Below are 27181 nucleotides of genomic sequence, written 5' to 3' on the forward strand. Positions count from 1 at the left end.
CATCAGTATTAAAATTGCTTATACTGGTGCAGGTATTACATTACCATGAGCAAAAGAAAATAAACTCTACTCCTATAAAAGCATCCATACTGCTGATTAGATGGATATATTTCTATCAATAATAATAATAAAAAAATCAGACCTCTAAATAGCTACGGGGTACCAAAGCCCCATAGCTTTGCAGTTCCTTTTCTTTTCGAAACCAGGATTTGGATCTGTGTTATGTAACTGTAGCCCTCACCTACAGAAATTTGGCAAATTGTACCATCTAAAGTTGGTTGCTCTGGTAACAGGCTATGATTTCTTCCAGCTTCACAGCAAGAGTTGCTGAACTCCAAGACACAGAATCATAGCAGCTCTGTTCACTTGTTTCTGCAGGCCAATGAACTTGCTTTGGGAATCACAGATTATTTTCCTCTTTCTTTATCCACTCTGTCAGGCCAGACCCCTGAGGAGCTTTTGATTGACTTAAGAAAACACTGAAACCCTTCCACAAAAGGAAATTGGAATAGAAAATCTCACATGGACCAGAAAAACAACATCTGCTTGAATATCAGGAGAGGAGGAAGGGATCTATAGTGGGTTACAGAATCAGGACCAGTTCCTAGGAGAGCTCTTCTGCCTGGTACCTCCCTTCTCCCCAGTCCTATGACCTCTGACAACATCCTGCCACTCTGCTAGGGCTATTGGATATTACTTAGAAATTGTTGCTTTCTGTATTAGCACTGTTATGAGTCTCTCAGCTCATGATTTTCTGAGCTGCTTCCTTCATGAAGCCATTTATAAACCAATCCTGAATAACACAGGCACCCAAAAAGCACCCTGCTAGCACATGACAAAGCAGTGGGTATTTTAACAGCCCCAAAATTAGTGTTTCTTACCAGATTTTCATCCTGGTGTCAGGCAGTTTAAGGTGAGATCATCCGAAAATGTCCTTTTCCTATCCTCCTGCTCCTTAGGGGCCTGGATACACAGACCTGACTGCGGTAAGCATGCAGTACCTGGCCATTTCCCAGTGAGGTGCAAATTATCTCCCCGATGCCACATGGCCAGCCGTGTGCCTGGGCTATGGCATATGGCAAGGCAGCACTCCAGCTCCTGCTTTGCTAACTCTCTATTTGATTCACATACAGGGGAGGAGAGAAAGAATAAGCTAGGAGGATGTCAGGAAACTTTGCTGTCCAATATGTGAGATCCTGTCCAAACTATCTCCTCAGCAGATGTCTTAAACTACAGGGACTCTTCCTTCTCTTCATAGGTGTATGACAGACCAGGAACTCTGTGGCAAGGATGAGGTCAGCTGGCCACACGTATTCACAGAATAAAGATGAAAGCTCAGAAGCTATTAGGGTTTCAAGTCTTCAGTAATGTAGTACTGGTTGCCCTGTATCAGCTTGGCCCCTATTAACACTGCTGAACTTATGCCTTCTTAATCATTCAGAAGTTCTGGTGACCTAAATAGACTAAATTAGCCCTTTAATTAATGATTATTTTAACAAACCTAAGCTGCCACAAACACAAGATTATCTGCCTCAGCAGAACTTCTGTGCCAGTTAAGCACTACAGAAGCCATTCAATACCAAATATTTCATTAAATACTAAAATTGTTGCCCATATGTTCTTGATGTAGAACTCTTCATGTCTAATTTACACCTGTGAACACATGCAAATGATAAGAGCTGGAGAAAACATTCTCCTTTGCCTTCCTCTTTCTGAAGTAATCTAGTTCATAGTGGAGGGGGTGGCAGCTAAGTGGTAATACTTCCCAGTTACTGTTTAATAATTTGTTTAAAATAGCTAAGCTAAGTATAAAGTTTTTCCTCTAGACAGAAGACTCAGCGTATCCTGGTAAGATAAGGACAATGCAAAGCAGGCAGACACAGGAGAGCTTTGAGAGCACTAGACAAGTATTCTGTGTCTTAAAAGACAGATATTTGTAGGGTCTAAGCTCTGCTTGAGCTCCTGTTAGGGTGCAGCATCAGTAGATTATCCATTGAGAACTCATCCTGTGCAGAGGCTTGCAGGAGAAGACCAGCAGCAGAGCATGCTGCGGGTGAGCATGAAGGAGAGGAAGGCAGAAGTGTCATGCTCCATCTTGGGGACATAGAGCAAGATAGTTGGCTAAGGGCCAGATGAAGGGTGGCAGTGTAAGAATCAGGTTGTTAAACATGGAGAAACAGAAGCAGCTGAAAATCCTCACAGAAATTATGGGAATAAAATCATCTCATGGTCCCCCAGCTCAGTTCTCCTCATTATCACATGGAACTAGAAAATGCTAAAACTGTTTTATCTCATGCAGAATTTCAACCAAAGGAAGAGGTGCCGAGCTGTTTTGTCAGGATCCAGCCTTGATTTTGCTGATGAATTGTAAGCTAAAATATATCACAAGATTCAGAAAAGGCCCACTAGGTCTTCAGTCCCTTCAGGGATCCCAATCCACTGCAAATTTCCTTTCCATAATGTAAAAATGTGATTAAAGTGGCACAGAAAAGGAATGAGGACATGTTTGTCTTTGCTCAGTTCCTTTTTTTTTTCCAGATTTCCCTAACAATGAATTTCAAATTCTTGTGGTTTTTCTTTAGATATCACATTAACTCCAAAGATGTGTTGTCTTCTCACATGGGTGAGGAAACGTTATCATCTTCTCCTTCCCAAAACTTCCTCTGTCTCCTCTGAAGGGCATGAGACAGTGCATTGCAAGGAAAGCTTCATACATAATTGATAAGCCCTGTATGCTTATGATTAAATTGTCACAGCTCTTCTTCAGTAACACAAGGAAGCAAGAGAAAAGCCCTCCCAGAGATGGGGGATTGCAGAGGGTGTGTCTTCAATTATTTACACAGATGAAAGAGTAAAGAGCTTCTATTCTCACAAAGCTGGCAAATGGTTGGAGAGGGCACTCAACTCAATAATAAATTTCTTTTTGACCAGCTGAGTAAATTGGTGCCTCCTATGACTGCAGTGACACGGGTTCTGTACTGTATGAGACACAAAACCTCAGCCCAGTCTAGAACTGGCAGGTAAAGTTTCCCTGTGCTCCCACCAATGCACATCCCATTGCTGTGTCTTACCTTTTGGATGTTTTACCCCTCTCCTTGCCTGCTCAGTGCAAAGGGCTATGACCAATTTAGAAATCTGACATGTTTAAAAACAGACACAGGCTTTGGGTTCTATAGCAGATCCAATTTAACAAAAATTCAAAGTATATTTTTCTGACATATTTAAGAAACAGTTTTAAAAATTATTTGCCGAGGTCAGGTTAAAATTATTTAAAAGCATAATTATCAGGAAGCACTCTTCAGAAGAGACATTTCACTGTATCATCATCTCTTCCATTAAAGCAAAGGTCACAATTCTAATGTGTTTTCAAATACAGACTTAACTCTAAATATGAATTAATAAAACACATCTTCTAGGACAGTTCTGGCCCACTGCCACCTTGACTTTGCACATCCTAAAACATTAAACACAGGACTACGGGAATTTAACCCAGTAAAGAACAGAACAGAGAAATGTTATCGAAGAAAAAACAAAATTGAGAGAGATTTCCATAAGTAGAACTGTGCTGTTAACACTACCTATATTTGCCATTTTTCTCACTGAACTGGCTGCCATAAAATCCAAACCTCCCAAGACTACCAGCTCAGACTGTATACAGTCTACCTTCTCCTGTCCTTTAAGGATATTAACATTCAAATCAAGTTTCATCATTTGAGCATGCCCACCATGAATTTTAACCAGCAAGTTTTACCCATCTCACAAAATAGTAATAAACAGAACTATTTTGAAACTAACTTCTATTAATACAGACAGTAAGAAAAAATAAGAATGTTAAGAAAACAAGATCCAAGATAAAATTCAACAGAAACTATCTGCATGTTAAGAGAGCCCTTTAAATCAACATTTTGCTTTGTTCTCAAACCAACAAACAACACACAGGCAACATCCTCTGATCTGCATGTCTTCTAGTTGAATTCTTCCACAAGCAGTGACAGCCTTGACAAGGACTGATCTTGCTTCTGTTACATCGAGTGATCTTGCTCAGTTGTCTAATTTCATTTTATTGATTTTTTTCCTCTTTGCTTGTTGTTTGGACACAGTACGTAGAGCAGATTCTGAAGTGCCCACTGATGTCGGAGGCAGGAGTAGTTTTCCAGACTGTGTTGGGTACTTGGTTTTCATAAGGACTTTAAACAGTGGCTGGGACAACATATGTTTTAGCTGTTTTTTCATGCCTTTCAGCATCTTTTGCTTCTGGCTTTCTTCTTGTTCGCTAGGTTTCCTTCCTGGTGGTAGAAATCAAACATACAGAATGTTACAACAAGAGAAGAACTTGCACTGGCCTCTTTCACCTTTGCCAGTGCTAGAGGCAGATGCTAATCTCATCTTTCTCTCTCTGACAAGATCACTCAGCTCCCATACAGTCTTCCAGTGATCTATGGCTCTTTCGTATCACCCAGCCTGTCCAAGAGATGAGGTCAAGAAGAATCCTGACTACTGAGTAACTGTAGGTATCATTCAGTTGGCTCTTAACCCAAAAAAGACTTGGAAACAAAAGGGGGCCCAGAGGATAAAGTTACCCAGGTTTTCTAGCTCAGACAGAAGCTTCTTCTAAGTATTTAATTACTTTATCCATATCTTATTTCAGAAGCTGTAAATCAGAAAGCCCCTTCCTCCTTATGCATAAAAAACAATGAGGTGGTGAAATTTAATTACAAAGGAGAAAGAAAAACATAGAAGAGATTGGAGATAGTTAATAGGGTCAGAAATCTGGAGAGAATAAATGAAATCAAGGTTGCTGTACTGTAAATTTAAAGGACATTACTAAATCTTTTGTAACAGTATAAGAGGCATTTCATTAATGCAAGGAATGACAGATTTTAATTGGTCTTCAACATACTATGGAAGACTCAGAGACTGAATACATTTTAAAGCATGAATCTGGCAAGATTCTAGGTGGCAATTACAAAGTGCTTCACTTGAGAGCCACAACTTAGTTGGAATGGATGTGCTGAAACTAATTTCTAAGCACAGCATACTAAGATTATGTCAAAACAAGACAGCTAACTGCTAATTATCTGAGAGCACTTCTGAACAGTTTGGACAGAGACAATTAGTGTTTGCTTGCAAAGTGACTGACAACAAGCTCGTCCAGCCATGAGTAAAAGAAAAAAATTAATCTGAACATGCTTCAAAATGAAGGTTTCTGCATATTTAGCAGCTAACAGGTTAGAGAGAGCTTAAGTGACCCAGGCAGTGCCCCTATTCAGTGTGCCTTCAGAGAACTAGTGGGAAATCAGCTCCTAAAATCAGAACACAATGTAGCATTTTACAGTGCACCTAAGGAACGCAAAGCTTCATGACATTTAACTAATAGGCCCCTGTACTTGCACAGCCCTACATATTCTTTGAGGCATAGCCTGTACAATCTTCTATTTAAAAAATATAAGAAATTATGTACTTCTAAGACACCACCAAAATCTCAGCAACTTGAATATAAAGTATTGGCCATTTAGCTCACACAATTCAACCTACATAAGAATCATATATTTTTTGGTTTGCTAGTGTTTTCTGGGTGTTCCCACACAGAACTGTGAGGCTCCTGCTGCCCAAGTACAGGGAAGCAGGAAAGGTAAGTTGAAGTGGAGAAACAGCTTTTTCTTTGACAGAGGGGATACTATTCAAGCAGGACATACCAGGCTGTTAGATTATGCTATGTTTGCCAGAAGCTAAACAGCTGTCCTATGACATGCAGACTTCTCTCTAACAGGCCAGAACTGTCACACCTCACTATCTGCAGCACTATGCACAACCACTCAAGAAAACAAGAGCAACACCATGCAGTAAGTAGTGACACTCTTTTCCTTCCCCTTCTGCCCTGCAGGTTTTAAAAGTTCCTCTGCCATGGCAGGGTTTCTTCTGGACACCAGTGATATGGGACCAACTAAGCATACCCACAAACAAGCATTTCTACTTACCCATAAACATGTCATCATCAAGATCAATCTCAAGAGCCTCTGCAGCCTGCTGGAGCCAGGAGTTGTGTTGCTTTGCCCGACTGTTGAAAAATTCTGCCTTCTCAATCTGCCGAGCCAAATTCATCCGCTCCTGCAAAAAAAGTACATTGGAACAATTACAATCCGGTTTGAATGGGGGGCACTTCAGCAGAATCACTATTTGACAGCATGCATTAAAATGCAGATGAAGTGCAGATACACCTTTGGCTGTCCCACCAGGTAGTCCCCATACTGAAGTCGCCATTTGCTGAAGTGTTTTCCTTCTCCAGCTCCGTGACAGAATCTGACTTCTCAAACATCTCAACTACTAAACATGCCTGAATGTTAACTCATTCTTTAAATGAATCATTGCAAACACTTCAGAGACATCAAGGACAAATCATGATTCAGATACCAATCATATCCAAGTTACATATTTATATAGTACAGATGGATCTCAAAAGTTACTAGTCTCAGCCACTAGCTTCATCCCACTCTGAAGAAGTAAGCTCTTGAAGGCCATATGGGAGGACCTACTTCTGTGTTTTCAGAAATGTACCTCATCTTTGCTTAGGTGCAGGATAATATGTCCTGTCCTTTTTCCCAGCTGTGCACAGGTGGCACAAGATGTTCAGCAATGCTAAGCTGACCTGCTGCCTCCAGCTGGGACAAGCTGTATTAAGTAACTGATTCATTATGGAAAGAAAATCTGCACTGACAGTAAATAATAATCAACCCAGCAGCAAGTTCTACTGTGCGGAATATGCCTAGGGTGGCACAAAACAAACACTGTGCAGGACATCCGGACCACCCCAATGGAATACTCTGGTGCTATACAGTGACAGAAACAGCCAGAACTGCCAGGTTCATTAAAATCCAGAGAGTGGAAATTAAACTTGCAGCTGATAATAAAGCAGTCAATTCTCCCTAGATCGTTACAAAAAAATTTAAATATTATTTTTTCATCTTTGTAAAACTCGAGTCCTCTTTCATTCTGCTCTGGGCCCTGGTTCACCAATTCTATTCTTCTCAAGTTAGAAACACCTTCAGACTTTACTGAACTAGTATGAAGGCATGCAGAAAAAGGGAAGGGGCACACCAAAGGGAAAGGCATAAAGAACCAGCAGTGCTTAGTCTCAGCTACAATGGTTTTGTGGTTAAGTCCAGGGAAAAGTAAATGAGAACTGACCATGTGAAGGGCAGGAGGCTGCAGTTCTGTAATTACAATTACAAAGACATCTTTTCTGCAGAAAGGAGCACTGTTATGGATAGGAGTCAAGACCATAAAATGATGACAGGAAAATTTAAGTGTGGTAACAATATTTATTTGGCCATTAATTGACAGAGCGTGGTAAGAGCCAAAACTACTCATCTAGAAACACAGAAGGAACCTCTGAAGAAATGCTCTACAAGCAACAGATTTCTTTCAGGAACCAAAACCACTTGGCAGGTGGAGGGGGAAAGATGGAAAAAAAATTTAAAAAAAAATCAAATTCTCCTCTCCAAGAGGAGAAAAATGAGTCTATGGAAGCAGACATACGTGGTTTGATAGGGTTCAGTAGCAGCTGTAGCCTCACAGTGCAGGAACTTTCAGAAAGGCAGACAACTCACTACTTGAACTGAGAAGAGGCAGACAGACCACTGCGTATCTCAGGATCTGCTGCTGCTGTTCTCTAGTCTGATTTATAACACAAGAAGCTCTAAAGAACATTCTTAATGGAGCCATTCCAGCTCCCCAGTCACAAAACACACCCACTTCCCTCTACTGTTTTTGGGAATCTAGTCAGGACAAGCTCTACATAACAACATGCAGGAAAAATCTAAGTGATATTTATGTCTGAATACTTTTCTTGGACCAGTTATTGAGGAGAAATCAGAAATACCACTTAAAAAAAAGAGTGTGATTCTTTTTCAAATTCAGGTCCTGAAAAGTAAATTTCATCTGAAACCTGGAAAAAACATGATGGACAATGCAGTAATACAGTAAGCAAGCAACTACACAGACTGCTGGCTTTTTACCTTGATAGAAGCCATGCACTTGGTTTCAACTGGGAAAAATGGCAATTCTTCAGTCTTCTCCAGCGTTTTATAAATTTTCCTAAAATTGATCAAGTCATCAGGACCAATCAGCAAGAGGCTAAGGCCTTCATTGGCAGCTCGGGCTGTTCTGCCACTTCTGTGCACATACAGCTCTGAAGTACGAGGGACCTGCAAATATTCACAAAGACCATGAAGGTGGCCATGGAAAGCTTGTTGCAGCTTGTCATGCACTTGCCAAGAGGTTGCTAGAGGATCCAGAATTCTATATACACATGGTACATTGCATGTAGCATGGCTGAAGGTAAAGTGAAAGATGATGTCTGGAGATACTTTGTTCTCTGGTCCAGTATTCTTTCCTGCATAATCTTATATGAGTCTCTCCTAACTGCTGACCCTCTGTCATTTCATTTGCAAAGCAGGAAAAAAGATTTACAGAGCTGGGTCTTTTGACACCCTCGAGCAGCAAAGTTAAGCAAAAAGCAAAGAGAATTATATCTGTTCTGTCATTTCTCATATGTAATTGCACATTCATCAGATGCTACCTACCACAGTCAGTCTCAGCAGCAATGAGGCACTTAAGTACAAAGCACTAAGAACAGATAAATTAATAATGATTAAATCTCTATACTCAAGACTCTACTACACACAGGACAGAGAAACACAGCTTTACAATGTTCAGGGTTTGGATCAGAAAAAGTTATTTCAAAACCAAAACAGTAAGCAAAAACATAAAGAATTTTTAACCTGGTAGTGGATGACATGCTGCACGTTGGGAATATCAAGACCACGAGCTGCAACATCTGTTGTCAGGAGGACACAGCTGAGAAAGTGATAACATTTAATTAACATAAAATTGAAGAGTAAACAATCTGCCCAGAACAGAAAGCACAGCAACCTGGAATTCTATCACAGCAATTTAGGGAACAGATTTGTTCTACCTCATCTGCTGAAAATATGCTATTTGCTTGCCCTTACAGAAAAGAGTACGCAGTATTACATCACAGGAAGTCTTCAAACAGTAATTTAAAAAAAAATTTAAACTTTTAAAAAAGTTTTTAAAAAAAAACAATGCGAACTATTACCTTCAGCAGGTCTGTTTCCAAGAAAGAAATTCACCACCTGTCTGAATTCTGTTTTCCTATGTTTTTATTCTCTCACAGTTCTGAGGAACACTAGATCAAATCACTATTCAATGACCTACTCCAACCACTTGGAAGGTGGAGTACTCCCTTTTCATTATATTTTTCAGTGCTAAGCCCATGCTGGGTTTAAAAATATCTCTAGCTTGACATGACCATACTATTAACAACACAGTTTATGTTTCTGGCAGGAGAAACAGGTTTTGAAGTTTTACCAGTTGAGAAAAAAAAAAAAAAAAAAAGAACATTATTACAGATTTAATTAACAGCTTTTTGGCACTGAAGTATCTTCTATGAACTTCCACTCAAAGTACTCTCAGTAAATTAAAAGCAAGAAGTACAAGGAGGGGGAGAATTTTGTTCTGACAACTAGTATTTCTGCTTACTCTTAGAAATGGAGAATTACTCAAAAAGTTAATTCTTTTATATAAAGTCTACTACAGAGATTAAAGTTTCCCTAGGCTACAGACAATTTTTAAAGAAATCTAGCAAGTACAATGAGTAACTTGTAGATAATGGGAATTTGCTAAGGTTTTATGGCACCTGACTGCATGCTCTATTTCTACAAGATTCAAAGCAGAAATAAAATGAGAAAATTCTACAGCTTGCAATCTGCAGGAGACTGTGATGGATGGTCTCACAGATTTCTTCTTGCCATGAAAATCTGCAGTGTCTGAAAATACCCTGTTTGGCCTTGGCTGATGCCATTGGTATTACATTTTGGCAAGGGTTACTGCAGAGCTATCATGACAACTCAGCCTCTATTCTCCCTGCTGAGTTTACAGCCAAGGTACAAATTCCCATGAAGTCATATAGCATGTGGAACTTCACAGCAGCACTAAACAGCGAGGCTGTTGGATTATGGAAGTACTGAGACCATCAACCTTCTTCCAAAAGCCATCCCAAAGCCAGCAGGAAACAGTAATTCTTAAAATGGCAGGACAGGCCTGCTTGGGTAAACCTGCTTGCCCACTGCTGATGAAAGGCACCACTGCCCCTTCTTCTGCATTGCTCTAGGACACCTTCACCCTCAGGAAGCTAATTCATCTAACTAAATTCACAAAACCCTAACCCAGCAAAAAGTGGTTTTCTGTTGGGTTAGCAAAACAACTTACAGAGGGATCAAATGAGCTGCAGAGCCAGGAGCAGAGAGGTGTGCAGGACTGTTATAAAAGCATAACAGCTGAAAACAAGGCCTTAAAAGCAGCATGAGCTATAAGGCTGGACCAGGTTGCTCAGGGCTTTATCCAGCTGAGCCCTGAAAACCTCCAAGTATGAGCTGTCTGTTTCAATGCCAGAAAGTCCTCACAGAGGATAAGCTCTTTCTTATGTCCCAGTCTGAACCATTTCAACTTGTACCCCTTATCCCTCAGCCTCCTACCACATACCAATTTGAAAAGCCTGGCTCCATCTTCTTGGTAACCTTCTTTTAAGATACTGCAGGGTTGTCATTAAGTCCCAACAAAGTCTTTTTCCCAGGTGATATAAACCCAGGACCCTCAAACTCTCCCCTTGCAGAGCCAGTGCTTTTTGACCATCCTGGTGGCCTTCCACAGAACTCACTCCAACTCATCACCTCAATCATCCTTTGAAACCTCATCCTTAATCCTCAATAGCTTGGGCTCATGAATGAGGAACTTGCATCTAAAGAAAACTCCCCCAACTGCTCCTACTCTATCAGAGCTGTTTCTTCTCCCCACTACATTTAAGATGATTTCTTTTTATCTCTACTAGAAAGTGGAAAACCAACTCACCTCTCTCTCTCAGCAAACCTTTCCAGGTTTTTCAGCCTTTGCTTTTGGTGCATGTTGGCATGCAAAGGAAGAGGATCACAATTTAAGATTGTGAGAAGAGAAGTGAGACGTTTGATACAGTCTATGCTGTTTGCAAAGACCATGGTTCTTCCTGGATACTGGAGAAGGAAGTAATAGAGGTAATAGTCCTTCTCGTTGGTATTACAGTGGATTCTGGTTTCTGTGAGAGTCTCAACAGTAGCTTCTTTCCTTGTTAAGTCTATTACTTTGGGTTTGGCCTTTATTCCTACTTTTTCCATTAAGAGTTCTAGTTTGGTCTTCTTGTCCATCTTTTTAGCATTCTTTTTCTGTAAAACTCTTGAGGGAGTCTGATGGACTAAAGTCAAAGTGGCAGAAAAAACAAATGTTTGTCGGTGAGGATTATATTGTGAATCATTTAAGATTTCCAGCAGCTGAGACAGCTCTAAGAAGTGACCTTTCTCAACCATTCGGTCTGCTTCATCAATTACAAGGCACCTGTCAAATAGAAAACACATAGTAAAAATGCACTTCTACAGATAAATACAAATCTGGTACACTTCAAAAGCACATTTCCTGCTAAACAGACAAAGGAATTTCTGTGTCTAAACCCCAAAGTAACACCAGGTACTCTGAGGTAGCTCCACATTTCTTTGGAAAAATCAAGTTTCTAAAGGAAAAATGAGGCTTTTATGAGGCGCTTTTTTTTTTTTTAACTGGCTTTAACTGACATTTCCTTCCATCAATTAACCACTGTGCAATTTCAATATAACACTCTGGCAAAGAAATAAGTGATCTTATGCAATCTAAATTATTTAATCAGTTAGTAAACACTATCAGTGTGCAGTGATGTTCAGTTCAGTATCCAGCAGTTAGTCCAAAAGTCATATTTACCTGAGCTGCCGAAGATTTGAAAGATGTGGGTGTCTCTCTTTAACCAACTCCCACAGACGGCCTGGGGTTGCAATTACAATTTCTGGCTTCCGATTGAGTACACGTTCTTGCTTCTGTGGAGCCATCCCTCCAACCAGAATTGCAGTCTTAATGCCTAGAACATATAAATATTAGTTTTCATTTCCCTAATTTATCAGTGAATGTCTTTACAAACATCCACTCAAAGAAGGAGTTCAAAATGTCTGTAACACAGGATTTAGCAAGCTTTCTGGATAAGAAACTTCAGGGGGTTTTATGTAACAATGAACACACAGAAATGCCCTCAGTTTTACAGAGATCCTCATGTGTTTGACACTAAAAATAATCTTTCTTTTAGTGCACCTGTCTTCCAATAGCAGGAAGAATCATGTATCCTTCATAGTTGTTACTTTTGATTACCCATACATCAGTCTCATGTTTCATAAATTTTATTTGCATTGAACAAGCATGTTCCATTATGAACAGCCACCAGACCCCTCCAAGAATAAGACTGAGAAACGTTTGTCTTGCTAACTGCTCATTTGCTATGGAATAATCCTAACAAGAATGCTCCTGCCCAATTAATGACTGTTTGGACTACACAGTAGCACAGAAGACCCCAGGTTAGCTTTAAGCTATTTGCTCAGGTGCTAGAAGGGGCTTAGATTTGAAAGCAGTCTCTACACATGGCTTATTTCATCCAATTTCTTCAAAGAATACACCAGCCCCTGACAAACTCAATGCTACTGTACAAGATTCCTCCAGTATCCAAGCTACCACCGATTTCTCTTCTCTGTTTCTTCACTGATCTCTCTTCTCTGCTACTTCTGGAACCTGATGCTTCCAGGTGGGGATTGTTTTCACACTGAATTTGAGACAATGAAGCAAGCCTACACCAAAACATTCTCTTTCCTGCTGCAGCACTATACATCACTTGGGCAGCAGATTTTCTTTACACACCAATAGCACTGCTCCTATCAGAACTGTACTGACATAAATTGATTATTTCAGTTTATGAGATAAAATTAGCATTGCAATCAGTTCTAAACTAATGAGCACATCAGGATGTATGGACACCAGAGGCAGATGTGCGTAAAAACAGTTCACTGCTCTACATACCCTCTCCAATAAATAAACAACTACTACTCCTGGGTGAGTGGGCAGTTGTTTCCCAGTTCTCCCCATCTTGAGCAGTCTTCTATTCTCACTCATTCACTTAAGAGATATGCTGACCTCTGGTTTAGAAGTGAAAGGAATAGGATAGGGTTGTTGTCATCAAACATGTGACCCAAAACATCATGTGGCCTGACTGTTGTAAGAGTTAATTCAGCCAATGCAGCAATGTCTTCTACCCTTAAAAATCATGGCTGTAATTCCTTTTATATAGAGAAAAATCTATATATATACACATACATTTAAAAAAAAAAAAAAGAAAATTATGAAATGTGTATCTAATATAATCTGTAATTAAATTACTTTTTATAACCTACAACATGCAAAACGAGGCCACAGCTAACTGTGTCTGGTGGCACAGTCACTTATTTAGCTGTATCTAGTACCAATTCAGTGTTGCTAAAGGATGTGTCAATAGCCATTTGAAGGTAGAAATATTTTAAAGCAAAATACTCCACACTAACTGTTTACTTCCACATGCATATCGCTGAAGAACCTTAATGCACTTTTCAAATATTAGTAACTATGAACCCTGACCCTTCAGAAGTCCCTCCAGTTTTATGATGCAGTAGAAACTGTGCCACACATTCATTCTGGCTCAACACCAATGCCAAGATCCAAACCCAGTGTAACATGGGACATGGCCTGTAGCGTTAACATACCTGTGAACTTTGCAACTGCATCAATGTGGTGTTTTACTTGTACAGCTAATTCTCTTGTGGGGGTAAGGACCAGTCCTAAAAGAGGTTTCTTTTTATGGGAGCCAACAGTATGCGTCATGCTGCCAGATTCAAATTCAGAATTTTCCAGCACCTTCACACAGCCTGTTGTGAAAGTTGCATCATCTTCATCTCCACTATCTTCAGCCTGCTGATGGGTTAGTTTTTTTGCTTGGTCTTCATTTTCCCATCTTGTTCCATCATGGTCCTGATGGACCTCTTCAGAAACACTGTCATTTTTCATTGTTGGGCTATTTGATTTTTGCCACTGCAGCACAGAGTGAATCATTGGAATTGCAAATGCAAGTGTTTTGCCACTTCCTAGAAAACAAAAAAAGAATAATAATACAGACTGACAAGTCGTTTATTTGGAAAGAAAAGAAGAGCAACAGCTGATCCCACACTGCTCTTAAATCACACAGTTGTAACAAACACCAGCTCTTGATCTTTAGAAGACCAGAAGATAGAGTAGTGGCATCTTTTCTCCTATTCCATTCATACATCTCCTTGAGGTCACAAATAGCACACTTCCTCAGGAACAGGTATTTTTCCAATATCTAGCAGGTCAGGCAGATTTGTTCTGAAAGTGGTTTTTAAAAGCTGCAGTTACAGCCAAGATATTTTTAAAGATCTCTATGCCCGTAAGGAGAATTCCGTGCCCCAATTGACAATTCTGATCAATGTTCTCCAAATAAAGGAATAGCAAATGAGGCCAAGGACAAACTAGAATGTACCTGAAGGATTCATTTCCATCTTAAGTTTACAGTACTGTGTCTATGACTTTCTGTATTTTTAAATACTCCCCCTGTGTAATTTCCTAATCTATCACCAGCTCACATTTTTATAATCAAAACACATAAAACTGATAATGCCCTTCAGAGAGAAGAGGATTGTCATATACAAAATGCTCTCCTGACATCACTCTCAGGGTTTCACTGTATCAAAATTCCAGTCACATCCCTGCCATATATCCCCTCTTGAACTAGCTAACAAAGATGTTAGAAGCCTGGTACCACATCCACCCCAGTTAAGGTTCTCATAAATACCAGTTCACTGATCACAACAGCAGAATTCAGAGCAAAAGACACTATGACACCACTTCTGTACAAGGCCATTGCTGGGAAACAGTCCTCTGGAAATGTCACCTCAATTCCTTGAGCACCATTTTTCCATATCACAAACCTGTAATGGTGTGCCAAATTCAGCAACATAACTTTGCCTATTTAGAGGAGAATCTTAATACTGGTTACTAAACAACTAAGCCAAGTATCATTATACCAATAGATACCAATACTGCTGCAAAGTCTCCTTTGTCAGTACTGCACCCAGCTTGGTGGATCATGGCTGTGAGAGTTGGGACTGTTCTGCAGGCACAAGATTCACCCACGAATTAAAGCAATATTCTCCTCACAGGGCACCTTGATTTTCACAATAAACAGATCACATACTATTGTCATGCCTGCAAAACCAGAAATGTATCTTGGTATACAGATACTATACAGATACTACAGCTTAAGCTAACTCATGCTCTTTTAAGCAGTTTTGGATTGTAAGATTTTACAGAGGTAAAATTTGGTTCCTTAGCCAAAAGCCTCACTAATTTAAACAGAACTGGTTAGATCCACTGCAAAATCAAACTTTGGAATTCCCTGTATCCCATTTCCACAGGGATTTACTGCTGTATTAAAATCTTGCCATTCCCCTCTATGGTGCTATCAAAAAGGGGAAGATGAGTAACTGTTTCACCTGTCACCTTCCTCCCTGAGGCCCAAACCCAGAGAATCCACTGGGCTCTCTGGTCAGAACCTGGCTTTCTTCCATGAAAGAACAGAAAACAAACCAGAGTCTTACTACCGAAGGGTTATGCAAAATGAGACAGCAGCCCCCAACCATGCTTTCCATTCTGCATCTAGAAAGGAACTGCTTCCCAGCACTGCCAAAAGAGCTTTCTTTACAGCATAAAAGCACGATTTAAATTTTCAGTTCCATTTTCAAAAACACTCCCTGCAGGGCTTTCTAGTATCATTAAACCTAACAGCACTAACCTTGCTTCTAATTAAATTGAAATGCAAACGACTACCTATCTTATTAGTTACAATACTTTCATGCTTGAGAGCAGTAAATGGCTTTCCAAGACAAAAAGAGAGATAAGGCTACTGGAACAGATGAAAACAGCACGAAAGAAGCCTCTAAACCAGAACAACTTCCAATTGTGCTTCCTGGTTTTAGTTTTTATCGGGGAACAAATGTTGCACTGCTAAAGCAGAAGAAACCTCAAAGGTGTGAGCAGCAAAAAAAAATTTAAGAGGGAAAATAATGTTCTGAGACTTCACTGCATTGTTTAAGTTAAAAAAGGAGCTGTAACAAATTTCACAAAGGCTAAAAACGAGCAGAGAAAAAAGCATGACCTGATCACAAGCTGGAGAAGAGAGGGTGCCCCTCCAGTTAACAGATCAATGTAAAACTTTCAGCATAAGCAGTGAGAACAGTCCAAGCCCAGAGACACAAAGTGAACCTGCTCTGCTACAACAAAGGCCTGGGCATATTCAGCCACATTCATAATGCCTAACACTGTGCCTAACATGTATCTACTACTCCAAGCCAATACTGAATCATTTTCAGAGGAACTGAGTTTTCTGCTTTGCCAACAGTTAGGCTGTTGGAACATGATCCTCTCTTTCAATAACTCTGCCCTTTGCAGTGTATCACCTTACAGTTCCCAAAACAGGAAAAGCATAAGAACTGACTGAGACATCTGAGCTTTGTACACTGTACCTGGCAAAGACAGAATGCCCAGTTTTTGAAACTTTAAGTTTTAACACTTCACAACAAACCATTGACAGTATGCTGGCTATGCAAAAGATACAAGCTCTTCTGAAACATATAAAAGTTCCTTTTGCTGCATATAAAAAATTGAGGCAATAAGTTGCATTTAAAGAGGGGAGATGGAAAGCTCATTCAACAGATTCATACCTGTTTCTGCAGCCCCAAGAACATCCATGTTATCCCGGATGGCAGAAGGTAAGGCTAAGGCTTGAATAGGAGTTGGAGCACTAAACCCCAGGTAGCTCAAGGCCCGCAGCACTGGTTCAGGTACAAATAGGTCTTTCCATGCAGACACATCAGCTTTGTGGTCAGTTGAAGCAGATAAAACTTCCGTTGTCCAGTTTTTAACTTTCTTAGAACTAGTTACTGATGGAAGACCTTCTTGAGAACCCTTATTTTTTTTCTTTTTCTTTGGAACATCTTTTGAGCTTGAAGTGCTCTCAGTCACATCTCCATGGTCCTTGCAAGCTGCCACTTCAATTGCTTTACTTTTTGCCTCCACACCAATTGGCACATCAATTTCTGTTGCATTAGGATCAGCACTTTCATCTGTTTTGCTTCTCAAACCTTTCTTTTTCTTTTTGGGAGGGATAACAGGTTCTTCCTCCTCCTCCTCACTGACTTCTGAAGCACTCTCAGCTTTTCTCTTCTTCTCTTTTACTTTGCCCACTTTGGAAGAACTTACTAGTCTGTAGTCTGTAAGTTCTTCCAGGCATACTATATCTTTAAACTCCTCATCAGCAAATAGATTGGGGTCGATTTGCACAGTTTTCCATTCCCCTATTATTTGAATGCCTTTTTGCTTCAATTTAAATGACGATTTGAATCTCCTTCCTTTTTTTGCCTCCATTTTTACCTAAAAAAGACACTGGGGGGTAAAAAAAAGCAGGGGATCACGTGGTAAGAATGAGGGCTACATTGATTATATTCAACCACACAGGACCGCAAGAAATAATTACATTATTTTGGGGGAAAAGATATGAGCAGCCTTAAATTTAACCACAACAGGCCAGAACTACACTCTCGTGCCTGGAATAGCTCCGGGGATAAAACTAAAATCTCCAGAATAAAGCCCCGCAGGCCGCGAAGCTCCCGTCTTTGCGTACCCCGGAGACCGCCCGCGCCCGAGAGGCCCCACCGGGCTGCGGCCCGAGGCTCCCCCCCTCTCCGCTCCCCCCGTTTCCCTTCTCCTCACTCCCCTCCGCTCTCACCCTGCGCTGTAGCCCCAGGGCCGCGCTACAGCCCCCGATCACCGCGTGCGCTTGCGGGCGCCTCCATCACAGCGCAACGTCACTCCGAGGCGCCGGCGGGCGCGCACCCAGGGGGCGGGGCCGGGTGGGAGGAGGAGCGCGCATGCACCTGGCTGGAGCGCGGGGCAGCGGCCTCAGCAGCCGGAGGGGTCCTCGGGGGTGCGGCGTGGGGGAGAGACCCGCCCGGGGGTACCGCCCGAGGGCTCTGGGCTGTCCCTTCTTGGCTGGGCAGCGAAGGGTTCTAGGACAGGAGCCCGCGGGTTTCCGGGTTGCCCATTAGGCGCGTCCCGGCTGTGAAGGGAGTGGAGAGACGGGGCTCCCCGTGGGCTCCGGAGCGGAGCGGGGGTGTTGCTGTCGGGGCCGTGCCGAAGGGCGCTGTGCAGCCGCTGCTTGTGGAAGCCTCCGGGCTGCTTCAGGGTTGTTCTCAGCAAGGTCTTGGCTTGGGTGCTCTGCCACGGCTTCTCCAGAGGGCTTCAGACTCCCTCTGCGTTTGGCTGTGTGATGAGGTTAAGGAGACAAAGTAACGTGTAAGCAAATAGCGTGAATGAGGATTCTCATTCCAGTTCTTGGGTAGTTTTGTTCTGTTCTGTTTTGTTTTTTACCGGAGAGTGGTAACTGCTTGCTAGCATTAGAATTTTTAACGTCATAAACAAAGCAAACAGCGGGGTAGCTGTAGCTGGCAGTGCCCTTGGACTGAGTGTTGAGGAGGAGAGCTGCTTCCCCAGCCTGGCAGAGCACACACACCTTTTTTCTAATAAGGCAATGCCTTTATCGTTCACAAGTACATTAGTAGCTATGTAGCACAGCTACATTAGGTACTGCTTGCATGAATAGTACTTAAGTGTTGATTTAGACATACTACAGCAAGCCCGACAAGGAATAGGAAAATTTGTTTACCTTCCTGAAACCAAAGATTTTCTTTCAGAATATAATCAGCACCTCTATAGATCATTTGTGTATTACTGAGTGTGTATTACATCTAATTCAAGAAAGAATGCAGAAAAAGCCTCCTAAATTTCAGCTCTAAAAACAGCAGCTAAGGTTTCATGTTGTTAGCATTGCTCATTCAATAAAAAATCTGTTACTCATGCTTGCTTATGTGTTAATGTGTTTCTTAGTTATCCCTGTTGAGAATATTGTAGATAAATTAATGCAGTTTGGAGGAGAATTACAAATGGCTATAGAAGCATGCATACCGCTGAGGTGACAATGTTTTCTTATCTTCTGTGTGACCAAGTGCTCTTTGCAGCTTGATCTTGATGTAGAAAGAGCATCATAAATTATATACTCTGATAATTTTTGCTAAAAGATTGGCAGATGCTCTCAACAGCTTGTTTTACTATGAGACATGGGGAGGAGAAGGGTGAGGTTTCTAGAAGAGAGATTAGGATGGTAAATTAAGGTCCAGTGACAGCAACAATTACAATTATTTCTTTTCTCTGGTATTTGCAGGTGCTTCTTCAATGATACGATGGGAAAATGGAGGCTTAGTTTTGGGTTTGTTTGGGTTTTTTATGTCCTAATGCCAATGTCAGAAATAAGCATATCAAATACTATTTTTTTTTTTTTTTTTGAGGACAGTTTCACTTCCAGGCAATCATCATGGACACTGATCTGCCTGTGAGCATGAGGAGATGCTTTGAATTCATAACCTTCATGTGAACAAGGCTAAACAGCATTTGATGCTTATGTTCTTTAAGAAGTTGAACTGCAGCAGGATGCCAAGAGGACTACTGGGGTGATCAGGGGGATGAAGAACCATTTTAGGAGTGAAGACTAACTGCTGATCTTAGGTTATTTAACTCAGGATTAGAGCCCATGTGACTGCAGTCTTTAAATACCAGAAAAGAAAGAATAATTCAAGGACAACCCTGGCACAAGAAGAAATTTGGTCTGTCCAACAGTAATTTTAGGTAGGAAATCTTATGTTTCTATGGTAACCAATAAGTAAAAAACATTCAAAGGCAAAAAGTTGTTAGTTTTAATATTAAATTTGACATGTGCATGAGAGATAGTGTCCATGGTTGTCATAGCAAGGAACTGGACTCATTGGCTGTCTTGGTGTTACAAATAACAGCAGTGCCAGTCTTTGGCTCCAAGGCAGGCAGGTGGAGCTCGACCATCTCCATACCAGTAAAGTCCCTTCACCTCTGGAATTCGGGTGCATACATTTTTACTGCCTACTGGTGCTGATGCCTATCCTGAACCATAGAACTTTGGGGAGTGCACCAGCCTTGTCGCTGTGTGGAAGGCTGAGCTCTAGACCCTGCACCATGCCAAGTACTATCTAATGTGCTGCTGGATCCAGAAGTGGTTTCCCTTTCCTGCTCACTTTTGGAGAGAGGGTAGCATATTACACAGTTTCTTACAGAAACACATGAAGAATTCAGCGACTGCAATCTTAACATTTTTATATATTACATAAATAGTAACAAAACAAAATAGTTACAAAAAGTAATTTAAGTATCTTTTCTGTGTCATTGTAAAATAATCTCTTTTGATTTTTAGATCTTACTGGAGAGTAAAAGGTTACAAGAAAAAATATGGGAGACCAGTTTGCAGATGATAAACACGTTCCAGTGTTTTTTTTCCTTTGTACCCCTTTTATTTATGTAGCTGTTAGAAGGAGATGACTGAAGTGGTAAAAGAACAATCAGAGATTTTCTGCAAATAACAATAAGAAAATTAAGCAATAGTTTCTTAGCAACAAATTGGAAAATATCCTAAATAATATTTTTTTCCTGCTGAGGTTTGTGAATGCTACATTCCAAGCACAGTTCCGAACTACACCCAGATTTTTGTGCATGGTTATTTTAGATAAATATTCTTACAGATTTACCTCGACATGGAGATTTTCTGAAGACTCACTAACTGCCATTCATGGAGACATTCTTACTTCGAGTATAACTGGAATCAAGAATCTTGTTTTGTAAGGTTGAGGCATTATATGGAACATTAATGCTGCATGAAAATTTAGAGGTTGCTCATTTGGAATCGGAGAGAGCTGATCCAGCTCTGGCCACCTCTTGGTGGTGAGCAGACTGAACAACTTCTGCATTCTTTAGGGGCTGAGTCCTGAGCCAAACTGTGATTAAACACTGCATAAGCTACATAGTATACATTATGAAAGGGTATTTATTTTTTGTGAAATAGTAAATTAAGAGAAAAAGGGGAAATGAAGAATTAAGTGTTTTGATCTTTACCAAAGCTGTCCAGAAGTCCAAATTTAAAAACAAAGCCCCCACCCTGGAAAGAAAGCAGCTTTCAAGTTAGCCCATAGTGCCCCCTCTCCCCCACCTAATTCAAATATATTTTGCTCTATTTTCTCTCTTGTTTTGGTTTGGCTTTTCGTCTGCAGTGCACAACATTTTGCCTGAAAGCATTTCTTTGCATTTCTTCTGTATCTGCCAAACCAGTTCCTTCATATTCCAGCTGATTCAGGCTTTGCAGTACATGCTGAGACTTCCTAAATTTTTATCTTCTCACTCTGTATTACAGAAAAGCAGTATGAAATAGCTTTTCATTCCATTACAACAGCGATGGCAAGATTAGAATGAAGCAGGAAGTACAGCTTTATTTGGGAGAAGACAGTAGTGGGAAAAGGAGGAGTTGAAAGCAGCAGCAGTGGAAGTCATGTGTGATGAGCAGGACAGAACACTGGGGCAAATATGCCTGCAGGTTTGCTATGAGGGAGTTAAATTTTATATATGTGGTTTTGTAAAAAAACTACACAAGGTTTTGTTTATTTTTCTAGCTGGCAAATGTGTGGATCAAAAGGAGCTATATTCAAATTGAATCTGAGCAAGCTAATTCCTTCTGTGGTCTTTATTCTGGTCCAGTTTTCAATTTTCAGAAACAAAAATATTTTTATTCTGATTTTCACATTTCCAGGATATTTCTACATCTCTTTAACATCTCTTTAACTGATTTTAAAATTAATGGGACACTGTAATGCCTGTACAGTGTTTCCTGGATGAGTTATAAGGACAGATTTTTAAAGGCACTAAAGACACACTGTTGATAAAACCCCCTCTTCTTTGGTGGCTTACAAAATTCATGTAAAATATAATAGAAAAATCATAATATACCTGATCTGAAAACTGCAATGAGTTCTTAATTCAACACACACAAAAGGAAATGTCTTAAGTCTCAGAGATTCTTTAAGATTCACAAGAATACTTCAGGACATGCTCTAGTGGGATAGTGATTTTTAAAAAAAATTTTAGAGGTCTTTTCCAAACATGAAAATTAAAAAAAAAATATCAAAACTATTTGCAGGATGAACTTGCAAAAAGACTTTTCTAACTAACTGAGATTGGGATTTTTGTTATGTTTTCTTAATACTTATAATTTTCAGAAAGCCGCATCATCTCACGATTCTGAATTTGAGAACAGTTATTTGAACTTTTTTCTCCTTGTGGAGCTAGTCAGTTAACTACTCTGAGAAGACTTAGGTTCAGTTGTAGGTAATGCATCTGTGGTCTGATTACATTCCCTGGTTAAAAGAATAATATGAAAGAGATGCTCAATATAGTTTTCATATTAATTAATGCCTTGAAAACTCAAAATATTTTTTATTTTCTATTACATAACAGTTTCATATGTATTTTGGATTATATTTTTATGCTAGTATTTCTGTTGTATGCTTGAAAAACAATGAGGATGCTTTAATGTCATTGTTTTATTGGTTTAACTGAACACAGAACTGGGCCTCACTGGTATGCAGGGAAGTAACATACAAAGGACCATCATAAATTTTTGATAAATAAAAGATGAGGTACTTACCAATTACAAAAATTTGACCAAATTCTGGGCAATATACTACTGTATTATCTGATCCTTACAAATTATTTTTATACTTTATGAACAAAATTTACTGGGTCATGCAGGCATTTCATAGTGGCACCCACTGGAATCAGCCTTTGTACAATATTGACAAGGGGTTTTTAACTCCTGGTGTGTGATTGTTTAGTTGTGCTCTATATAATTATTGCAAAGGCCACTTGTCTTGAGAGCTAGACAACTACTTAACTTAGTAAATGCTTAGTATCACTGTGTGCATGTTTATTCTTGTCCTAGATGCATTTTGCCTTCCAAAAGAAGCTGTCTTACTTCATCTTAAAACCAGACAGTGTAGTGAAATGAGGCAACCAGGTGCCACTAATTGCCAGGTAGTGGGCATGAGCTTGTGTTAAGCCCACCTGTGCCTAATTAGGGTGGGCCCCAGCTGCGCATGAGCAGGATTAGGGGGCCAATAAAAGGTGAGGCCTGGAGCACAATCATGTCTCATTCCTGAGCAAGCCAGCAGAGAGGTTAGCTGTTTACAGAGCAGTAGCACTGAGCCAGGCTGACCAGTCCTGAGGGCAATAGACTCAGAGCACTATTTGTGAGTTTCTGCTGGAACACCTGTTTGGACCTTGGAGCGCTGTGGCCCAAGAGAGGTTTGTCTTGCAACAAGACAGCATGTCCATGCTTATTTGACCACCAGTTAAAATGGCATACCTTTATTCTGAAATAAATCATCTGCTTTGTACCTCCACTGTATTCCTTGTCTCTAAGCTAGAATGATAAATCTTACAGCATCCAAGTCCTCCTTGCATTATCAGGAAGAATAACCATATTGAAATCTGCCTTGCTCTAAAAGTGAGTGGTAAGCCAAGTCAGGGAGAAGGATGTAAGCAGAGTCAAGAGTTATGAAGGGTGGAAGTGATAGCTTCCATGCAGATTCACAACTGACTGTCAGTGAAGTCAAAGTTTTGTTTTGTTTCAGGGTTGTTATTGTGGTTTTCTTTGTTGGGATTTGCTTGTTTGTTTTTTATTTTTTACAGATTAATATAAAAGCCGTAACTGTGGGAGGAACCTGCTATGGACATTTCATTAGAATCTTGGAACTGTTTTGGTTGGCAAAGACCTTTAAGATCATCAAGTCCAACCTTTAACCCAGCACTGCCAAATCCACCACTAAACCGTGTCCCTTAGCACCCCATCTACACGTCTTACAAATCAGGATGTTTTTACAGGTTTCTTCTGTGAAATTCTTCAAAATACCTGTTACAGCACGGTGGGACAAGGGTAGGCTGTCCTAGGACTGGTGGACAGGGTCGCTACCCGAGCTGAGGGGATGGTGGCAGTGGACTAAGAGCCCGTGGGGAAGGATGCAGCAGCAGAGGAGCTTCAGGGCGGCTGTAGCTGCGGGAAGGGAAGCCCACGAAGGCCACAGCTGCGGCAGAGGATCCCACAGCAGGCCGTGGGGTGGGGCGTTAGGGTTAGGGTCAGGGCTAGGGTTATGGTTAGGGTTAGGCAGCGCCCCGGGGAACGCCTCTTTGTCGCGGCGTCCTAAGGGGTCACCGGCCTCAAGGGATCGGGGGTTGCCCCCGCGCAGTGGGGTATGGCTGCGCTCGGGCGGTTCTCTGCCCCGCGGAGGCCGCCGCGGCGCCGCGTTGCTGCGGCGACAAGCTCGGGGGTGCCGTGGCGGCCCCATCGCGGGGGCCGGTCGGGCTGCGGGGCTGCCCCAACTCAGGTGCGGTAGCGTTCGGCCCCGCATTGGGGCGGGCGCCGGGAGAAGGCTTCACCGCGGGAGTGGGACGGGGGCGGGGAGCGTCACTGCACCACAGCGACTGTCCCTCCTCCCTTGGCGGGGCGGGCGGAGGCAGCACTCGTGCAGCCCCGGGCGGCTGCCCCGCTCCGCACCCTGCCCCGGACACTGTGCGAAGAGGCTCCGTCATTCTCCCTCCTCCCCCCATCACCCGGAGCCATCCTGGCCCCCTCGTCCCCCTACTGCGGACAGGGCCGGCCCGCCAAGAGGCGAAACTTGGCCGAAAACTCACCCCCGCCGAGGGACCGGCGGCTGCAGCGGGCTGCGGGCACCGTGCGCTGCAGTCACCAGCCCCGCTCGCCGCCCGCCCGGGCCAAGCGGAGAAAGTTTCCCTCCCGACAGGGGCTGGGCGGGGGCGGGAGGCGGCGGGCGGGCGCTGCCGCAGTGTGTGCGCTGGCGAGGCCGCTGGCGGCGGCGGGAGGCGGGCGGCTGGCGCGGCCGGGGGGGTGTGCGCCGTGTCGGTCCTGCCTCCGTCAGTGCGATGTGAGGCTCGGGGAGAGAGCGGCGGGTGCCCAAGGCTTTAGTTGTCTCATGCATCCGATAATCTTCTTCTCCAAAATGGATTTTAGTCAGAGCAATTTATTTGGATACATAGAAGACCTGCAAGAACTAACTATTATAGAGAGGCCAGTACGCAGGAGCCTGAAGGTACATGCTTCAAAATGGAACAATGCTTTAAAATCCATTTGAAATTGTGACTCTTTTATTTATGCACAGCTAACTGAACAGACAGCTTTTTTATGGCACCGGGATACTAAAAATTGTTTTCAGTAATTTTGGAATAAACAGTCTCTAATTCTGTGTGGCAGGGACTTAGTCTTTTCAGCATAAGAATATTAAGCTGAAAAAAAAACCTAACTTAGGTCTTTAATTTATTTGTGACTTGTTTATACTCTAAGTGATTAATTATACAGTGTCCTACATGGAACTTCCATTGCATTCCATCTTTTCCTGGTGAAAGATTTATTTGACTGAATTTGAAAATTTGGGCTGGAGATTTCAGTAATTAAATTCTAATTGTTCATGAAAATATACTGGGACACGTCAGGAGAAAGAGGCTGTTTTAAGGAGATTAAAATTATGAAATATTAAGACGTTGTAAACTCATATTCTCTATTTCACGCTTGACAGACACCAGAAGAAATAGAAAGATTGACAGTTGATGAAGAACTCAGTGATATTGAAAGGGCTGTTTATCTACTCAGGTATTTCCTAAAATATTACTGTGAAACGTTGCTGACCATCCTGCTTACATACATCTTTTTTAGTGCTTTACTCCACGCCTTTTATTTTCTTTCAATAGTAGTGCTTTTGCTTTCTGCTATGCTAAACAGATAGGGGAGATATAAATAGATACTGTAATTTTTTAAAGAGATGCATAGACTATGATACTTGCATACATGTATAAACATTTTTTTCCTGAATTTCTAATATGATCCTCACCAACACCGAGTTGTACTTTATCTTTTTTTTCCCTGCAATTGATTTTGCAAAATTTCCCGAGTCTTAACAGTGGTACTACCAATTGTTCTGTGACTTCATACTCACTCTTAAGGCATGAGCAGTTACCACAGTCTGATAAGAGAACTGTTAGAGCATACTGTATAAATCTGGGCTTTCACAAGAGAAAACTTGAGAAATTACTGAAGTATTTAGGAAATACTGTAGGAGATGCTGTATTAATACGTGCCAGTGTTCTGTTTTTCTCAGTTTACATCCTTCTTCTTGTACTCTAAAGTATATATTTGTAGTTACTTGAATAAATTAAATGTTGATAGTTTAAAATACAGATCTTTCGGCTACTGGGTAAGTCATCTTTGAGAGCACAAATGTTCTGAGAGATTTGGATTTGAATATGCATTTTTAAACAATACCGAGTAATTGGACAACCAGCTGCAGCTCCCTTTCAGTTTGCTTATTCTGCTGTTCTTCTAGTCTGTGCTTGTCCTCAGTGTGTAGAGCAGATATTCTCAGTGCCTTTATTTTCTCTTTTTGTGGCATGTAACATTATTTTTAGGTAAGCATTTTTGTCCACTGATACTACTTTTGATACTAAGTTTCTTTTATGCTTTTTTGTTGCTGAGCTTTACTAAATACTGGATTTTAAAACTTGCTTTGCCGATAGTTTCTATAATCAAAGCAGTCTGTTTATTCTAGGGAGAGTCAGAGGAAGCAGTTTGAATGTGGGATGTATCATTGGAAAGGATGCAATATAGATTTTCTTTACCTCACACCATTCAGTATAGTTGACTGTTTCTTTCTTCCTTCCCTGTGTTGCAGCAAAGTTATTTGCTCTTTTCTCAGAGATCATATTTCCAGCAGTATGTTTTAACTGGATCGTTGCAGTGTTAGAGGGTAAAAGGTTCAACTTCATATCTTTGATCTTACTAATTGCTTTTCAACCTGGCCTTGAACTTCTGACATCTTCATCTGCTTTCTCTCTACTTGAGTGGCTGTTCTGGGGACATAATATTAATTTCATTGTGATGAAGATTTAGTGTTTGCCCCTGCATTTTCCTCATTTCTTTCTCATTGCTGAAAGGTAGCTCCATCTCTGCTTGATAATCTTTTTGTGAGGCAATCACTTGCTGTGATTGTCCAGGCATGTTAATACAATAATCCAATGGAAGCTTTTGCTGTTCAATAGTATTTTGCCTTCCCTTGCCTTCCCTGTACTGAATGGAGTATATGCAATCAGAGATGAACAGCTGCCTGTTACATAGGTATTATCCTTTATATAATATACAAAGGTATGTATT

At 41.2% G+C, this 27181-nt stretch overlaps 2 protein-coding genes across 6 annotated transcripts in view; one reads left to right on the top strand and one right to left on the bottom strand.

Moving 5' to 3' along the window:
* Positions 1-3241: 3241 nt before the first annotated feature.
* On the bottom strand, positions 3242-24772 carry DDX24 (DEAD-box helicase 24). 5 transcript variants are annotated; one of them, XM_030452396.1, is made up of 11 exons: positions 24655-24772; positions 23876-24016; positions 17789-18321; positions 16725-17433; positions 13695-14072; positions 11842-11995; positions 10930-11445; positions 8781-8856; positions 8016-8204; positions 5979-6108; positions 3242-4286 (listed from the first exon to the last, which is right to left on the bottom strand). In XM_030452396.1, exons 4-11 carry the CDS (start codon positions 17425-17427, stop codon positions 4042-4044), a joined length of 2391 nt encoding a protein of 796 aa, XP_030308256.1. In that variant the 5' UTR covers positions 17428-17433; positions 17789-18321; positions 23876-24016; positions 24655-24772; the 3' UTR covers positions 3242-4041. The 5 variants fall into 5 exon arrangements, with proteins under 5 accessions (XP_030308256.1, XP_030308254.1, XP_030308255.1 ...); XM_030452394.1 differs by having other exon boundaries at positions 16725-17445; XM_030452395.1 differs by lacking the exon at positions 23876-24016 and having other exon boundaries at positions 16725-17445.
* A 159-nt stretch (positions 24773-24931) lies between these two features.
* PPP4R4 (protein phosphatase 4 regulatory subunit 4) overlaps positions 24932-27181 on the top strand; it is a 57527-nt gene continuing 55277 nt past the window's right edge. The window contains exons 1-2 of the mRNA XM_030452003.1: positions 24932-25070; positions 25554-25627. Of these exons, the coding sequence (XP_030307863.1) occupies positions 24954-25070; positions 25554-25627 (191 nt within the window). The 5' untranslated portion in view covers positions 24932-24953. The remainder of the gene's footprint in view (positions 25071-25553; positions 25628-27181) is intronic.

The sequence above is a fragment of the Calypte anna genome, chromosome 5A, assembly GCF_003957555.1.
Source record: "Calypte anna isolate BGI_N300 chromosome 5A, bCalAnn1_v1.p, whole genome shotgun sequence".
NCBI classification, from domain to species: Eukaryota; Metazoa; Chordata; class Aves; order Apodiformes; family Trochilidae; genus Calypte; species Calypte anna.

Bases quoted from the DNA above. Each gene is read 5' to 3' on its own strand.
- DDX24 (XM_030452395.1), bottom strand. From the start codon at position 17,427: ATGGAGGCAAAAAAAGGAAGGAGATTCAAATCGTCATTTAAATTGAAG. The intron at 14,073-16,724 runs GTATGAATCTGT...TTTGTTTTCTAG, and splicing joins TCTTGGGGCTGCAGAAACAG to GAAGTGGCAAAACACTTGCA. The intron at 6,109-8,015 runs GTAAAAAGCCAG...CTTTTTTTGCAG, and splicing joins AGTGCATGGCTTCTATCAAG to GAGCGGATGAATTTGGCTCG.